Below are 17,971 nucleotides of genomic sequence, written 5' to 3'. Positions count from 1 at the left end.
TGATGCACAGCTCCTGGGGTTACCAGGAGACCTCTGCACAGTGTCACTGAGCTGGTCCCTTTTCAAAGACCAGCTGATGCCTTATGAGGCCTCTTTCACATGTACTCTGTGGACAGCACTTGACCCAGTTCTTAATGACAGGCAGACTGGGCTCTCATTTTCTCCATGGGATTTTCCATATGAACAAGAAGTTGCTGAATGTTTTTTGCCCAGAGTGACCAAAGATGCAAAGATTTTGAGTCCCACTTAGTGTTACTGTTTGGGAAAAAGTGCAAAGCCCATGTACATACCATTTAGGAAATCCCTTTGTGTGTCCAGGACCTGGTTGATGTCCTGTACCCAAGCCTGCTGAATTTCTGGATTAGCTGCCTGTAAAATGACTCTCTCAGATGTTTCTCGGCTCATTAGAGCAAACCTGCAGGGATCATTGTCCACGTTTTCTTCAATGACAAGGTAGTTCATCTGAAACAAGCCAAGGGAAGCATGTGTTACACGGAGCATGACTTAGCATTACTCAAGAATCAGAATAGAACTGTTGTGAAAAGTTCCTGAAAATAACTGAGTCCAATAACAGACTGTCAGGGCATAATCAGAAGAACTTGCCTCATCTAGATTTAGGCAGGTAAACTTCAAGCTTTGACAGACATACCAGACATCCATCTGCCTTGCTTTGAATTACAACTTCTATTTTAAGGTAACATAGACTTGACTGATGAGCTAAAAATTTACTGTAACCCATAAATAGAGTTAAACTGTTCTTATTAAGATGTTAATAAGGTCTATCATTCCTTCAATTTAAGTGAGTGTTTACATTTCTTATCCTTCATGGAAAGAAATTATCTGTCTAGTGACAGAAAATTAACATCTTAAATGGAATGGACACTGTACAAGGATATTGAAAAAAAAAAAAAAAGGAACACTGAAGCTGCAATATATCTTATTTCTAGTGGAAGGCACTGTCATCTGCATGTGTTTGTTTGACTTGACCACAGTCACAGATACTCTTCCTAGAAATCTCATGGATGGGAATTTCATCTGTAGGATAACATGTCCTTCTATGCAAGTACACTCATAACTTTGACTTCTCCTGGATAACTCATGTCTGCAACAGTAAACAAGAATAGGCTGACATAGCTTTTCTGCTCTAGTGGACAGTTCAGGATTAACGTAACAGAAGCTTGACAAGGATGTTAGTTTACAAGATGCTGTAAAAAAGAAGAAAAAAAAAAAAGTCTTGTCAAAGATAGATGGCTCTGAAGGCTATGGTCAGAACATCCCCTCTAGAAGGTCCATCTCCTGTTGCTGTATCTGTCAAAGTATAGAGAGGTCTACTCTACATCTGAATGCTGTCCAGCATTTAATCTGTGAGATGGAAGGAGCCTCTTCCCGCCCTTCTGTGGTTCCCTGTGGAGTTTGTGAGCAGGCAGGAACTGTTTTGACAGGGAGACAAGGGAAGGGGTGGACCAGGAGCTTGGAAAGTGTTCTCCCTCTTGCTCTGAGCTGCTGCTCCTCTGGCTGATAACCAAAGCAAACAAGTCAATCCTATATGACTCCAAGAAAAGAACTCATAGGTCAGAGTCCTAAGACTACTGTTGGTGTCTCAGGCAGACGCATTTGCCAAGGCTGCCCACTTAAGTATTTTGAGAGCTTGACAGGCATCCGACTGAGCAGTGTCCAAGAAGGGATGTGCTATTTCTGAAAGCCAACTACACCTCACTGCATAAAGAAAGATTCTTCTCTAATATAGGACATCACGATGAAGCTTCTGTCACTATTCAAGTGTGACAGACCTTGGATAGAGGAAAGAAATGGGACCTCTGGTGCTGGCTTGGTCCTCCTGCTGGGTGGTAGGATGTGACCAGCAGGAAAACAGCCTACATCTCTCAGGAAGTGTCTCCCAGAGAGCTGGACAACCATAATGGAAGATAGGATCAAAGCGTAACAATGGGAAAGTACAGGAGCAAAAAGCAACCAGAAGCTGAATCAAGGGCTGGGAGCAGGCTGGGAGTGCTGCAGGAATGCAGACTTCCAGCTGCAGTGGGGGAGATGCATGTGGAGCCACGGGGGATCCCACATTTGCTGTAGTTACTCAACAGGAGAATGAGTTGTTTGCCAAATGGAAGAAAAGAGGGACTAGAAAATTATCATACAGAGATTTTAAAGCAACTCAGGCAGTGGGAACAGCATTACTCTAATAAGCTGTTTAACTAGAAAAGCAACCCATGCCCTCGAGGCAAGCTAATTTTATTGACATTAGAAGAGATTTATTTTTCTCTCTTTATCTACAGTATACAATTCAGGAATTGTTTCCTGCAGATAAAAGCCTTGTTGTTACACGCACAATAAACTGAAGTAAAAATGATTCATGCTATTTCTATCTCCAAATTGAATCATGATTTAATTCAGCAGCAGGATAAAATCAAAGCTGCTCATCTAAATCAAGACTATTATTTATTTGTAAACTTTAGGTTTTTCCTTTCTAGCTTATTACTTGGCTGAAAACTCTACAGAACACTGACTTGCAAATGAATATGCTTTTCAGCAAATGCTGCAGTTTCTGTCTGCCAAGAAGATGCCTATTATCTATTACAACAGGTTATATGGTTAATATGCATTATTTTACCTGATGTTGTACATTCTCTTCTGTTTCATACTAATGAATCATTTAAAATTAAAAGCAAACACAGTGCATTCTCCCATATTTTATTTTAAATGTGCTTTGGGAAGGAAAGCAGTTCCAGACTGGTTTCTCAGCTTTGAATGGTGACAACATTCAGATGAACCAGTGACTTCGCTCTTTTCCAGCTACAGCAAAGACTGTTTTACTGAAAGAAGTGAAGCATTCAACCTCAGCTACATTCCAGAGGTGAATTCTGCCTTTCTCGAACAAACACAGAAACCCTTGGAAAAACAATAAATATGTTTTCCCTGATTACTTTTCGTTTTTACTTCTAATCCCAGCCCAGTACTCTGGAAAGATTATTTGAAAATTAAATCAATTTTTTAAAGCTTTCTTAATAGTTTATCTAGCTTTGTAATTCCTTATCTACATTTATTTCTGTGGGTATTTGTGTTTGGTTTTGAAATAGTTCTATCACGTGCATCATCCACATTTGCACCAAGATTCCCACCCCATGAGGAAGGGTATTTCCAGTAATGTCACATCCAGTGACTTACAGTTAGGCTTAAGAAGAGGGCTTTGTTTCCCCCACCTTTTACGATCATGCTTAAAAACAATTATTATACACTTACTTCTCCTAATGCAGGCTTTGTAGTAATATTTGCTAACTCAGACCTATGTGTGAAAGAAGACCTGCCCAGTAAATACAGGCACTCAGTGGTTTACTTCAAGACATTGGTCTTTAATGGCTTCTGATCTACTGTAAACTAAATGCCAATGTTTTCCATAAAATGCTGTCCACCTATGACAGGACAGAACAGTCTCACAGTACAGAAAATTGGTTAAGATCTCTCTGTGTGACAGTCAAACAGAATATGCACCTCTCACTCTATTTCTTACCTTTATGCTTTTCTTGAACATGTACCCTGGTGTTAAAGATCCTTTCCTAAGCAGCTCGCTGAAGATAACTATTTGCTCAAAGAGAAACACCCTGCGTTCCTTTGGTCGAGACTGAACTCCGGAGTCCTGCTCTGTCACGTAGAAGGTGTCCTGCTGCAGCAGTTTGCCCTGGGCTGTCAGCTTACCCTGAAGAGCAATCAAGGCACCAATGTTACAAATTCTGACCCCGTGTGGTCCCATGAAATGATCTTCTACACTTTGCAGTCCTCTCTTACCAGGTCTGACAAAGACTACATTGTTGACATTCAGTTATAACCCCCAAGTTGTAATCTGTGGGGTTGTAACTCACAAGTTCCCTCCTGGATGTGCTAGGCTTGGAGAGAACTGATAAGCTGTTAGTGCTTGGTGACCTTATAACAAACAGAACAGTCTGGTTCAATGTTTATTTTGCTCTGACAGCACAGATAAGAAATCTAATTCAGGCTTGCAGAAGCTTTTACAGATCTTGCATTTTGAAGAAACAACACCTTTATTGTTGCAAGTTTAGGATGACAGGCATATCACCTACCTCCACCTTTGAAACCTCACCAAAGTATGCAGCTCCCCACTGGAGAAGGACAATTGCTAGATAAATAGCTTGAGGTGGGGATGATTGTGGAAACAATCACAGAAAGACAAAGCACCTTTCCTACCCTGGCTATTATTAAAGCAGAACATACCTCGAAGCCTTGGAGGCGACCCAGGTTCATCATATCATTGCAACGTTTTGGTACAAGGCACATTAACTCAACTGCTTTCTGTTAAGAAGAACAAAGGTTGCATTGGTAAAGGCTCCCTAAAATAATGAACTTCAATAGTGTGATCACTGCTAGAAGGTATTCATGGCAAGGTTCTTGTGTACTTGACATTTATGGTAATGTCTAAAAGAGAACTGTGCTTTCATCTCATACTTCTGTCTTGATCTAAAGAGAAATACCACATTTGGAATATCAGCAGGACCTTCAACAATTGTCAAACACTGTGGTTTGCATTTCTCCATATAAACGGCCCTTAGATAATGCAGCACCACTGTCCAAGCCATGAAAACGTACCTCTATTTCAGAGCACTCCAGACCAGCTTTTTCACTGTACCTCAGGAAGTCCTGGAGAAAGCAGAAACGTTTGCGTTAAGGCACTTCAGAAAGAGAAAAGAGAAGATGCCAGTTTTAAAAAAGAAGCAACGCATTCATTGAGTGATTTTTCTGTGAAGGAACTTGCTGGAGATGGCAGCATGGTTCAGACATGCCTAATTTTGGCTATCACCTTGAGACACGTAGGGATGGATATTCAGAAATGCTGAGTAATTGGTATTGTGGGAAAGTCGGCAGAAGCCATAGCAGTCAGACTTGGGAAAAAAATTACCATGGATTCCACCAATTTTCAGACCAGAATATTGTGTAAATATTCAGAAGGGAGATATTCGGAAATGAAAGCTGCAGTGTTTATTAGAAGAGTATCATTCAGCAGCAAAGAATGGCTTTGTCAGCACTCTTTCCTGCATATGTTGCAGTATCAAAAGTTTGATTGTGAGTTTGCTGTGAAATTTCAGAGGCTGAAAAGTCCTATTTGAAGTTTACAGAAATATTCCAACAGAAAATAAGAAAAGTCTTCTGATTATCACCGGTTACAAACAGCTCTCACAGATGGGACCCTCCTGCTCTCTGGGTATCTTTCACAGGGCTCAACCACTGCATGCTTACATATAAACACTCTTTCTTCCTAACATGATGAAGTTACTCTTCAATTAAAACCAAGGCTGATTGAAAATAACAGTGTTCAAGATACACTGTAGTCCAAACCTCATCTTTCCACTCACCTTGAGAAGAAGCTGATATTTAGTTATTCTCTGAATGGGTTTGATCAGAAAGTCACTGATGGTCAGCCGTTGGTTTATTTCCTGTTGAACCTCCTAAAAAGTGAGGATTAAAAAACAATTGCAAACAAGCACAGAGTAAAGCAGGGAACACGATAAAACGTCTCCGCAGAGACTTACTTCTACAGAAAGCTGATCTGCTCTTAATCTTTTGTTTGCAAGAGCGAATTTCAGAGGATTTAAAAGTCTGGCATCTCCTATCTAGGCAGGGACCGGGTAAAAGTCATGACCGAGCTGGAAGATATTTAGAAGCACAAGATTCCTTCCCCCTTGGAGCTGACAGTGCTGCAAGGCCTGGAGACGGCTCTCCCCACCGCAGCAGAGATTTGCTCACAAACAAGTCCTACAGAACACGCCTCGTGCCCTTGGGTGAAACAAAACAGCTTTCTGTATTTAAACAAGCTTCTTTCACATTACTATCTAAGGTCGAGATATTATATGTGTCTAGTCCCAAAGACTTCTTGAATCAGACAAAGTTACTGGAAGTTTATGAGAGGCACCACCAGCTCCAACGACTTTAACCTCCTCTTCTGTAGATTACAGATCAAAATGTCTATGTTATTTATTTTGGACAGAATTCAGTGTAGTTGTGGCACTCTGAGGATGATAATGAGTGCTGGATTAAGTAGTTACTAGAAATTAACAACACGAGAATTTGAGACAAATGGAAGAACATTTTTCCCCACAGTGCAGACTTCAGCAGCACTCACAATATCAACATCATCTGGAGTTTGTTTTAGAAAAATCTCACAGGTTATGGCATAGTCTACTAAGACTCACAGCTGTAGATAGCAATAACGTATAATGAGCCATGCTTACCTCAAAATATGCCTCGTACTCAGCTACTATATATTCAGATCGTGGCTTGTTTTGGCAGTACACCACATACATGTGTAATCGCCGCTCCTGTGAAAGCAAGATGCACAGCACCCTGGTGAGATATCGGCTGCTGTTCTGCTTTTAAAAGCTGACAGAAAATTGCCTAGATGTTCTGCTTGGTCATCTTCATTTTTGGTTTAATCAAAAATTTGCTGACATGGGAATGTAAATCGGCAACTGGTTCTGTTCTCCACTTCTACCCCTTCAGCAAGGCAAAGGTTGCCTTGGGGGCAACCACTTAATTAAGAAATCAATTTCCCCCCAAAAATAAGAAGTCTACAAGAAGCTGATGATAATGTTTGGGGGAAATCCAGCTGCTCACTGAAGATGCATAAGTATAGGTTACTTTATATCAAGTTTCAAATGTCAAAGTATCCAGTTGCCACAAGCAGATGTTTTTGGAAAGGAGTTATCACACCCTAAATGATGAGTAGACTAAAAGATAGGTAACCAAATAAAACTTACATGTTTAATAAAAAGCTGTGCTAAACGGTCATGCTCCTGAAGACATTTTTCCAGTTCAGCCAGGAAAAAGCTGAAAGAAAGGATATCAACATTTCCAACGTTTCAGAAGACTTTTTTAGGTCGTTCCAGGAGCAAACCAGTCATTCGTCAGTAACACATCAATGCAGTTTTAGCTGTGGCATTCAATAATAAATGAAAAGAGAAGCTTGGCTTCAGCCCTCGGTGGGGGCATTTCTAAAACAGTGAACTAGAGCTCTGAAATACAGAGGTATTTTCTTGCAAACTATCCCCTCTTCTTTACTGTTACACTTACAGAAGTTCCAATGTTTTTAAACTGCCAGTGATTACCTAACTGCATTCTCCCCTGGGAACTTATAAAATAGAACTCTTCTGTGTATCTAAACATTTGTGAAAACCCAACTGACACTTTACAAGGAGTTCTCAGTTGCATGAGCAGATAGGGAGCACTGGTCAGCATGAAAGAGACACAAAAGTTTCCTCTTGAATAAACAAATCAACACAGGCATGCTCTGTCTTACACTGTTTCTCAGTATGCTACTAGTTATAAATAAAACTAAATATAACTTAGTTTAGTTATATTTATAAACACAGCCTCTATCTTGACCTGCACCTTTGGTAGGTGCCTGCCTGAATGCGTAAAAGTGACATAAACACAGTTCAACTAAATTTCAGAAACACTGTTCTTATTCTAACTGGGAGGTAAACTCTGATATCTCCATTTCCTCAATATTCCCTTTTCACCGCAGGATTTCTTTCCCAAATGCCTCCATATATTTCCCACAGTAGTCAAATGCAGAGCATACACCAGCGACAGTTTGGTCCCAGAATCTCAAAAAAGATGTACATTGAATATCTGTCCCAGCAAAATATCCCTATGGCTGCCATCAGCTACAGCTACTTCCATAACTCAGTCTTGCATGAAAGTCAAATTCATCTGCATTTTAAACAGACTTCTCGACCTAGATACGCAGAACCAAAAATAGGGACTCTATGTGTCACAGAAAACTCATATCATTACACTTAAACAATGAATGGCACTTGCAAAAATATTCTGTTGCTGACATAAACTTATTATTTCGTGAATGTTTTTCTGACATTTTTTGGTTTATGCTTGCAAGAGCTGTTGTCAGAAGCGGACCATGTGAGAGGCACCCAAGGGATGGGTGATGGCAAGGACACAGTGATTCCTTGTGAGGGATATATCCAGAGCAGAGGAAAGACAGTGAGGCAATGTCCTCAGGAAGTAGTGCCCTAAATGACCAGCTAATGTTCAATTAAAGTCAACTTAGACGTAAGGATACTGCGTACCCCAATCCTTCATGAACAAGTGGTTAGAAAGGAGCTCAAAAACGAACCAAACCAACAACTTACTCTTTGTGCCAGTCATAGATCTGGTGAATATTGCCAAACACTATCTTGTCTTTCCCTTTCATATCTTCAGAAACTCCCTTTTCTTCTATTCTCTTCATGAAGCCCTTTAGGATTAACAATCAGTGATTAGTAAAGGGTTTATATGAAGGGGGAGCATAATTACACTCATTTTGTTCAAGGAAATAAAAATTTTATGTCTTTTTTCTTTGAATATCTCTTTATTCTGAATATCTGCAATAGTATTACAAGCCTTTATTAGGTGTCACTGAAGTGACAAGTGCAATTAGAAGATAAAAATTAAACAAAAGTAGTTGATCATGCTCTTGGCTTTGCTGGTAAGAGGCAGAAGCCAGATTCTGCACAGACAAAACTCTTCTATTCATCACCATGAGTATTTTGTGGAAGCACAAAGCCATGCAGAGAGTTTAAAGAGTCACATGAATAGGATTTCTCACACCTCCTGAGAGTTTCTTTATAAGTCTTTGGAGCACTGTAGTCCTGTCAGCTCTGCCAGTGGAGCATGATGTAAACAGAAGATAACACAAAGTCCTTCAAGTTTGGAAGCTCTTGAAAACCGCTGTTAGATGGGCTGATAATTCTCCTTGGGATAGTGAATGCCAGAAGCATTCCCCAAAGCCTACTTCAATCAAGTGCCTCCAGTGCTAAGTCCTTGCTAGGAATCAAACCAGACCATGCGTGTGGGTTGTCTCTGGCAGGTGATCCCTAGTGATCAGCCAGCCTTTTGCAAGTTGAAGCTTACAAACCCGTGACTTTTTCAAAAAATGGCAAAAAACAACAACTCAAACTCTCTAACAATAATCCATTGGCCACACACACACCTCAGAACAGATCCAAACCCAACTGTTGGGAAGGCATTCAAACACAGGACCATAGTCCAGGTGGAAACTCAAGTAAAGTATGTGTTACCATTATAAAATATTAATTTGAAGTGAAGCTCACTGCACGACAGCAAGAATGGAACAAAGTAAAAGGAAGGGGCATAAATTATTCCCCACCACTGCTCTCAGGGCTGCTCTAGAGCAGGAAGTTGTTTGTCACAAGCAGGGTGGGCCAAGAAAAACCTTTGCACACTTGAGTTGAAACCTAAAATATAACATTTGTTAGATGGAAACAAAAATAGTTTCCAAAGGCATTTCTTCTTGTTTCTGTCAACATGAGAAGGGGACCATGGAAGCAAAATAAGGCAGCTTGTTTCTCGTGCTGTATTTTTTGTTTTTACCATTTTTCAGCATGCTGTTTGTTAGTGGGAAAACATTTTGCACAGCAGGGGTTGCTTCAGCTCACCTCCACAACAGTTCCCAAGTCTTTGACGTAGTCTTTTTCAGTCTGGACCAGTTCATTTAAGACAAACCTAAATTAAAATAGAACATAAATCTATTTGACCACACTCCTGGATGTTATAGTTTGCTACTCACCACGTATCACCTCCCAGCAAATATCCACCAGCATCCCAGGAAATGCAATCCAACTCACTCTTAGCTCAGTGGAATGAAAACAACAAAAAATATCACATTTCAAGCCAGAGCAGTTCCAGCTCTCTTATCTAGAGCATATCTCCTTTGTCCCCTCTTACATACCAGGTCCCCAGGCACAACAAGGTGCCTGTGTTTTGAATTACCCCTCCCTGCCCTCCTCTCCTCTGTGCAGCCCTCCTGTTGGCAGCGGGGACATTTCACAACCCATTTTGAAGCAAGGAGGAAAGGATTTCTTGCCCAGTTTTCATTTAGAAGTTTCAAATACTTGCAAAACAAATCCCCCATCCTGCCTTAACACAGAGCTTAATCTGTCAGACTCAGTAATCTGTGTGGGTGTCTGGTGATTTACGTTTATCTGATAATCCTGGATAGGCAAGTTAGCTAATGAAGATCTGATGCACACAAACAGCACTAAACTAAAAAAAAAAACACCCTCTTTTTTATGTCAAACTGCCTAATCACATCATGTTCCTTTAAGGACAATTTCAAAAGTTACAGCTTGCTGCAGACAGTTTTCCTCTCATGACGCCAATACATGAATTTGGCACATGACAAATAAACTCCATCTGTGCTTGAGCTTGCTCCGGCAGCAACAAGGCTAACAAGATAGAGGAGTGCTTTCATGTCTAATATCTCTCTCCTCACATCAATCAGCAGGTCAGCCCTCTTGAAGAGATAGGGCTAAGGGTGAACAGTGCTAAGATAAAAGGAAAAAAAAAAAAAAACCACAAGCTTGCTTTTGGCTCCAGTGCAACAGCAGCCAAGGTGTCCCCTGCTTGGATGGAGCAGAGGAGATGCTTGGACGTGCAGCAGGGAGAGGTCAAGCAGCTTCTCCTTCATGTAGGAGTGAAATCCAGCCCCCTGGGCAGAGGCCAGGGCTGACAGCGGTGATGCCAGATGCTTGTGCTCTCTGCAGCGTCTTGCCAAGCTGCGTGCCTGGGTAGTAAACACAAGCAGGGCAAAAGGCTTCTCTTTGGCAAGGCAGCAGCATGCAGCCCGGATGAGCATGGCCCATTCCTCTGACTGTAAGAGTACAGCTGGCCAAAGCCTGCTCTAAGAATGAAGGCAGGGATAGCACCCAGTGCTGCAACGATAGGTGGGCAGGTGTGAATCAAAGCTTGCTGTGTTAACCACATGTCTGCCAGGTGAACACACTAACCCTCAGCTGGCTCCCCAAACCCTCTCTGGCATTGGACTCTGAAGGTAGTCCCAGATTTCAGGTATCTAAGATGTGTGCTGCTAAAATGTTGAGTTCACTCAATTGATAACAGAGAGCAAGGCCAGGAAGGCAGTTGTGTGTTGACTGCATAACAGTAGTTAAAATGGCATTAAATACAACAAGAGTGTAGCCCTCTCACTTCTGAATAAGTTCCAGCATCTGGATATGTTAGTAACCCCACATTAAATCTGCAAGAGTAGTGGACAGCAGGTGATGGATGGCTAGACTCAATGATCTTAGAGGTCTTTTCCAATCTTAATGATTCTATGATTTTATTAGGACCACTGTCTTGCTGCTCACAGAAAAGCAGCAATCAGGGCTGATGGCTACCTAACACTGAGGCTAACTGCTGACACATGCTGCTAGAGGCAGGAAATTACTGCCCATGCCTGTGCAAAGATTCAATTGCTGTTTTGTGGGAAATGGGGGTCAAAGTTCGAATTTGGAGCTGCCTAACATGGTTACGGAATTAAACAGTGAGAGGCAGAGCACAGACAGTGGGGAGCTGGAGAGAATACAGATGCCTTGTGCTGAAAGCCACTAGCAGGTGCTCCCAAACATCCTGGCATTTCGGAAATCTGGATGGAGGCAGCCGCTAATTACATGAAACATGCTGCTGGTCCCTCTGCCAGAAGCACTGCGAGTCAGAAACATCCCCGTGCTTACAGTGCACTTACGGTGGCAAGATCTCTGCCCTACAATGCAACCTGCAGTTAGCTGTCGGTTATCTCGTGAATGAAGGGCTACCAGAAAAAAGCAAGGACTTGAAACAGCATCTGTCAGCCTGCACATGAAGGTATGCCGTAATGAGGATAAACACTGAAGGCATAAGTATTATTTCATTTGTATTTATGGAAGTGTATAAATAAGTTAAAAAAAAAACAACCCTTTTAAGCTGTCACCCTTTCTTTCCTCTCCCATCACCAGGAACACAGGAGTTTCATTTCCCATATGAAACTTACTCTTCAAAAGCATTTTCCCACCACAAATGCCTCTGAATTATGCCCCTTCCTTCACTAATGCAAAAGATCGTTATCTCATTCACAGAGTCCTCATGGGTTCTCAGCACTCTTCCTTGAGAGTCAACAATATATGCCCCTTCATGTAATGATTTTACCTCTGGCACCTCTGTAATTAACAAGTCAAACACCTCAATAATTCCATGTGTAATTGCCCAGAGGCTCCTACAGTAACATGTACTTGCTATCTGGCATAAAAGCTGTATATTTTAAAGAAGGAAAATGAGCTTCCTGGGTGCAAAATGCTTTTCTGAAGTATTTTTGCAGGCTAAGAAGAAACAGAAGCAGCAGAACACAGTTTTACTCCCAGTTCCTTCTCGCTCGCTGACTACAAAGTATTCTTTCCATGCAGCCACGTGTCCTCCTTGGGTGCATATTTTAGAAATAAGAACCAACAAGGCAACTTACATCCTGCCTCTCATTGCTTTGGCTTTTTGTTCCTCTTCAAGGTTTCTTGGGGGAGTTGAAGGTGCCATTCCTTCATTCAAGCAGCCTGTGGCATCTTTTAAGCTTCCTCGGTAAGATCCTCCTTCAAGGGTCTAAAAAAGCCCCAAAAAACGATAGAAAAAAACATTATCCTTGAACTCCAGCATCAGTGTTACCTTCTGTTTCAAGTCAATTCTGCAATCAACAGTGCAATTTAAAACCGACAGGAGCATTCAGCCATAATTTCCCATAGGACTTAGTGAGACGCAACCAAACAGGTTTTGATACAAACCCTCCTCCCCCAAACAAAGCATTAAACCAGAAAATATGTCCTTTTGCCAGAAGGCGTAAAAAGATGTTCCAGTAGCCCCGGGATGAGAAATCTCTTCCAAATTCTCTCAAAAGAACCTGAAAACATCCCAGTATCACAATCAGACCCAAGGTTAGGCTACATGTGGTCAGTCTTTCTCTGCCAAAGACTGAGTAAGAATTCCTAGCACCAAAGTAAGACACAAAGTGAAACAAACTGTTGGGTACATAGTAACATTCCACAATGATTAAAGTTTCCCCCAAATCCCTGGAAAGTAATTGCAGTTGACCCAACAGCACATATGGGAGGGAGAGAAAAAAAAAACCCTCTGAAAATACATATAACTGGGTTAATGTAATACTTCTAATTTTTTTAGTCCCTTGATGGATTAAAACTATTTTGAGTAAATTTTCTGGGAATGTCCTTCTCAGTTTCCCATGCACCAAAGAGATCTTTTGCCACTTACTCTAATACAGCACCCTCTGAACACAGACTACCCTCATGTACGAACATCTCAATCAAGGAGGATGCCAAAACCCCAGAAATGAGTCACTAGATAAAGTGGCTTGCACAGTTACCATATTTCAATGATCACTGGTTTCTTTTCTCTGTGTTGCTTTGGCCCTCTCCATCCTTCCACAACACGGAAGGAAATAAACCTTGGTAGGTGCATCACAAATCTGCTTTAATCCTGATTAATCAAGTGAAACTCCCTAAAAGCAAGCATTTAGCTTTTAGAGGTCCTGGGACATGTAGAAAAAAGAATAGCCTTTACATTAGCATTCTGAATCATATAGGGGAAAACTTAAGAGAAGCCAATATAAGAAACAGGATATTATTCCTCCTCCAACAGACATGGGACCACACATGTAGAGTGTGCAATACTGAAACAGGGTTAATAAAAGCATAGCAGATGAAGGTGGAAAGCAAGGAAACCAGAAACAGAAGGAGACTGTAAAGCCCTTCCTTAGAGCCATGTTGTTTTCACAGTGCTAAACTTACCAGCTTACTTTTGACCAACTGTTCTATTGCACTGACAAGATCCGCAGCAGTTGGGACATCAGAGGAGCTCTGCCGAGCAGCTAGCAAAGAAGAGGACTGCAAGACACCAGGTTGCAAAGGAAAAGTTAGCAGGATGAGAAGGGAATGGGAAACCAGTGGTAAGTGAAGCAGCTTCTGAGCTGGGAGAAAAATGAATGCAGAAGGGGAGCAGGAGGGTTAGAGAGTCACATGCACAGTCAAGTGAGAGAGTTTTGCTGTATCAACAAGCATAGAATTGTCAAGTCTGGCTGCACATCCCTTTGCAGCATTTCCAAGGCCAGGAACCAGGGAATGGCATCAAAGAACTGAAGTTCATTTGCAACCATCTTACAATACACTGAATGCCTGTTGGCTCCTCCTTCCACGGACATCTATGGTCTTATAGTCTCCAGAAAATTGATCTTCTTACTGCAGATGTAAGAAATTACCCCCTCCCCCATACATACATATTGAATAAATGCAATAAGTGAAAGTACGCATGGAATTACAGGGGATAAAATCATTCCTCCCCCCTTCCTTCCCCAAAGACCAATTGCAACTCCACATGAACTCCTCAGATGACACCTGCACTGCAACTTCAGTCATCCAAAAATCTGTGTTTTTTCTCTTCCCTCTCTGCTGTCAGTGAAGAGAAAATGCCCTTGTGTACTTCATCCATCCTAAGTACCTGGTGCACTCTTTGGAGATGCTGACTTATCCTCAGTGACATCAATTTCACTGCTATATTTCTGCTTGTTGGTCACAGGTATTCAATTTCAGGTATCTGATCTCTTGTAACATTTTTGGACATCTGCACTTCCAGACTGATAGCTGACAAACCCCCTGACATGCCAAGACATCATCACAGTGATGCCAAAAACCTTCTCATGCCCAGTGAAGCATGGCATCCTTGCACACTACTCAGCTTCAGCTTCAGGTTTGTGCTCTACATGGGGTGTCCTCTTAACCCATGTAGGTCTTTGTCCTAAGAAACCTCAGTCTGAAAAATAGTACTCAGATGACAGCTGCAGGAATTTGGTATTTACTGGTATTTGTTATCCCACCTGTATGTGTATTTATTCCGAACTAACTATTAGCACTGACTAAAACTCTAAACCTTTCATTAATCAGCTTTTGGCAGGCAGACACAGACTAAATATGGTTAATTCTTTAAAAAAAATCTGCATTAGAATTATGAAAAAGCTGATTCATCTCTCAGCCACTTGATAAAGGTCTTCTGCAGAGCACCCGTTTCAGCAAAGTCATCAGGCAGGTGCCAATGAGCAAGAGATCAAATAGTGCTGGGGAGTAAGTGGAAAAGTGATGGCAGGAATTAGGCAGTGGGCCGTCTCTTCCAGCAGCCCTTTGGTGAGTGACATAACCTCAGGACACAGAGAAAAGGCAAAGGAGACTAATTTCAACCAGAAGCTTCATGACAGAACAGGAAAGAGAACAGCCTGCCCCTTGTAGTCTCATCTTTCACTCAAATAATACATCTAATCAACAGTTCTAATTACAACAACAACAAAAATTACAGGTAATCAGGCTGGTAATTGAGGAATTAGGCTGGTAATGCAGGAAACTCATACAAATGGAAAGGCTCAGACAGCAGGTTTCACCTTCAATGCAACGGACACGTCTAGGATCAAAAAGGCTGAGAGCACAGATACTGAACCAACACACTGAATGTACTGCCCAACATAACCTTATTGCTGTCCAACTTTTGGGGGCACTGAGCAGCTGTTGCTCTCCCTTATTTTAAATGAAATTGCTCAATCTCTCTGAAAAGTACAGAATGGCAGGATTTTAAAGGGAGCACAGGAGCGTTTGCTGCCTAAAAATCTTTCAGGGTGAAGTAAAACACTTCTGTGATTGACAAAAGAGCCTGGTTTGTGTAGTGCACATTGAAAAGTGGCATTTCAATTCCCTATTGAGTAAATTATAAATTTGTAATATGAAGATAGGTGATCATTTTTGATTATGCGCCTCCAGCAGCAGCAAGGTATTGTCACTGTTCAAGAAAAGGACAGACGTGACACTGAGGGACATGGCTTAGTGGACATGGTGGAAATGGGTTGATGGTTGGACTAGATGATCTTAGAGGTCTTTTTCAACCTTAATGATTCTGTGATCTCTGTGATCTGTGATCACTGCTGTCTTGCACATGGGCACTGTGGATGTCCCCTCCTGCTACTGCTTCTTCCCCAACCCCACAGGCTGTACAAACAAGCAGTAACAGGACATGACCAATATCTAGGACTAAATAACACAGTTGAAGAGCTTTTGGCTTCAGAATGGCTCAGACATCGCTCATGAGGTGTTTTGGTGCCAGGGAGTTAGGGACATAAAGAGAATAGGGGAAGAAAAAGAGAACATAAAAGGGTCTCAGATGCATCTTGTTCTATTTCATCCGCTCTTTTAGGACTAAGTGAAGAAACAGGATGCCAAAATGCTCTATAAAGCTCTGACATCTGGAGAGGAAAACAGTTTAGTTCCACAAGATTGGTGCTGTCAGAAACGTTTTTACAGAACAGTGAAATGACACAGCGTGTTAAAAAACAAAAGTAGTGACCACAACAAGAGCAGGGTTTTGCTGTTTTGTCTTGTCTGGCTTTCTTTAAATAACAACCCCCCAAACATGTAGCTAAAAGCCTCAAAGAGCAAGCCAGGAGCTCTTGTGCTGGGCACGGATCCACCAGAGCAGCACACGCAGTGCTCAGAGGGCAGCAGTCTGCGCTTCCAGCTGCTTCCTTCTGGCCTCACTGCCACCATCATGTTGTAACATTTCCTGACAGATTAGCAGTGAGCCCTGAGCCCTTTCCTCCACCACTCTGCTATTCGAGTCCCACAGTTGTTTGCTCCAAACTCCTGCCTGAACCGTACCCAGAACATTCTGGGTTGTTGTGTTTGGGTTGGTTTTGTTTTTTTTTGTTTTGTTTTTTAAACGTTTTATTAATCTCCCCTATCCTTGCTTCTTGGCACGCAGTAATTACAATCAGAGGATAGAGATACAGAAGTGGCAGTGCTAAAAACAGATGCCAGCAGGAAAGCAGGAAGCAGCTAGATGGGGGGATGGATTTCTGCAAGGGAGATGCAAGCACTGGGAATGGGTAAAGAGCACACGCACAGACAGGACCTGTGCTATCTGAGAAACACTTTCATAACCAAGTTCACAGATTCTCAGCTCAAGTACAAAACAGTACACCATCTATGGCAACAAATTCCTGATGTAATGCTCTACAGACCTGAACTAACAGCTGAGAACTATGGCTGGCAACATGGCACTCAAAGACCAAGGCCCTCTGCACTCCTGAGAGAAACTTCAGGTCCCTTGGGAGCCTCTAAACTAACTAGAGCTGATACACACATAACCCAGAAATGCTGAATGATACGACTGGGTGGGATTTCCCACCTGAAAGTTTTAAAGCAATTGAGAGCTGAGGTTGTATGGTAGGACAATCACACAGAAAGGTGGGTCAGGGATGTGCAGAGCACAAGTTATCTAGCTCTTGGTAAGGGTGGTAGTTTGGATTCAGGCAGACTCTATCCATCACATGTCCTACTCCTCAGGCCCAGGCTGCCTTGAAATACCGCTGCTACTGTGACTGCCAGCCGCTAGCAATATGATTCTATGATTCTGTGATTCTATGACACTTTTAAAACCTATGTGGAGAACATGCAATCAGCCTGAGAGGAACTTCTGACCCCACACAACACAAACACACAACACCTGTCATAAAATGAGATAGCAAGGCTAAACTGCTCATCAGGCACTATTTGTAAATATAGAAAGGTATCAGGTTATGATTCACACATGGATGCCTGTTGTAAGCACACACCTAAGCCCAGATGCTGGAAGACGTCTGTGAAATGACTACGAGACAGCTTTAAGAAAATATTTAAGAACAGCAATTTGATACAGTAAGGGAGGTCTTACCATCTCATCTTGGGTTGGATCATTGTCAAAAATCTTCATAGGAGGAGGAAGAGGTGTGTGAGACTCTTCATCTGGCTCATCTTCTCCCCAACCCTTCTTGCTCTTCTAAGAAAAATGAAATAAAATTAGAGGCAAATAGGGGTTTCTTTTTATCTTTTTAGATATTTGATCCCTACCACCAGGCTTTGAGTCCACTAGCAATACTAAAACTACCTCAGTATAGCAGTAGAGAGAGATGTAGGTAATACCAAGTATCATAAAAGAGAAGCAATAAAGATGTATGGTTTTGCCTGTTAACCCTTGTGCACCAGTTTTTTCAGAAAATGTAGGTACTGTGTGAGATAAGAGCTAAGGCAGTTACATCTGTCTGCATGCT

The 17,971-nt window shown here is 41.8% G+C and overlaps 1 protein-coding gene across 20 annotated transcripts in view; it reads right to left on the bottom strand.

Annotated features, from left to right (window-relative positions):
- KALRN (kalirin RhoGEF kinase) overlaps positions 1-17,971 on the bottom strand; it is a 451,786-nt gene that overhangs the window by 27,863 nt on the left and 405,952 nt on the right. For 17 of the 20 annotated variants that reach the window (XR_014884476.1, XR_014884477.1, XR_014884475.1 and 14 more), the window contains 11 exons: positions 17,596-17,700; positions 12,311-12,441; positions 9,474-9,540; positions 8,169-8,272; positions 6,777-6,846; positions 6,252-6,338; positions 5,376-5,468; positions 4,612-4,662; positions 4,240-4,317; positions 3,521-3,706; positions 291-462 (listed from right to left, as the gene is read on the bottom strand). Coding sequence is in view for 17 of the 20 variants with exons in the window: in XM_085228421.1 (XP_085084547.1) it covers positions 291-462; positions 3,521-3,706; positions 4,240-4,317; positions 4,612-4,662; positions 5,376-5,468; positions 6,252-6,338; positions 6,777-6,846; positions 8,169-8,272; positions 9,474-9,540; positions 12,311-12,441; positions 17,596-17,700 (1,144 nt within the window). In the remaining 3 variants the exon portion in view is untranslated. The remainder of the gene's footprint in view (positions 1-290; positions 463-3,520; positions 3,707-4,239; positions 4,318-4,611; positions 4,663-5,375; positions 5,469-6,251; positions 6,339-6,776; positions 6,847-8,168; positions 8,273-9,473; positions 9,541-12,310; positions 12,442-17,595; positions 17,701-17,971) is intronic. The other 3 variants (XM_085228422.1, XM_085228426.1, XM_085228435.1) reach the window with 1 other exon arrangement.

Source organism: Meleagris gallopavo, chromosome 7 (genome assembly GCF_905368555.1).
Source record: "Meleagris gallopavo chromosome 7, MGAL_WU_HG_1.1, whole genome shotgun sequence".
NCBI classification, from domain to species: Eukaryota; Metazoa; Chordata; class Aves; order Galliformes; family Phasianidae; genus Meleagris; species Meleagris gallopavo.
Note: the sequence above shows the minus strand (reverse complement) of the source record. Positions and strands in the feature narration are given on the sequence as shown.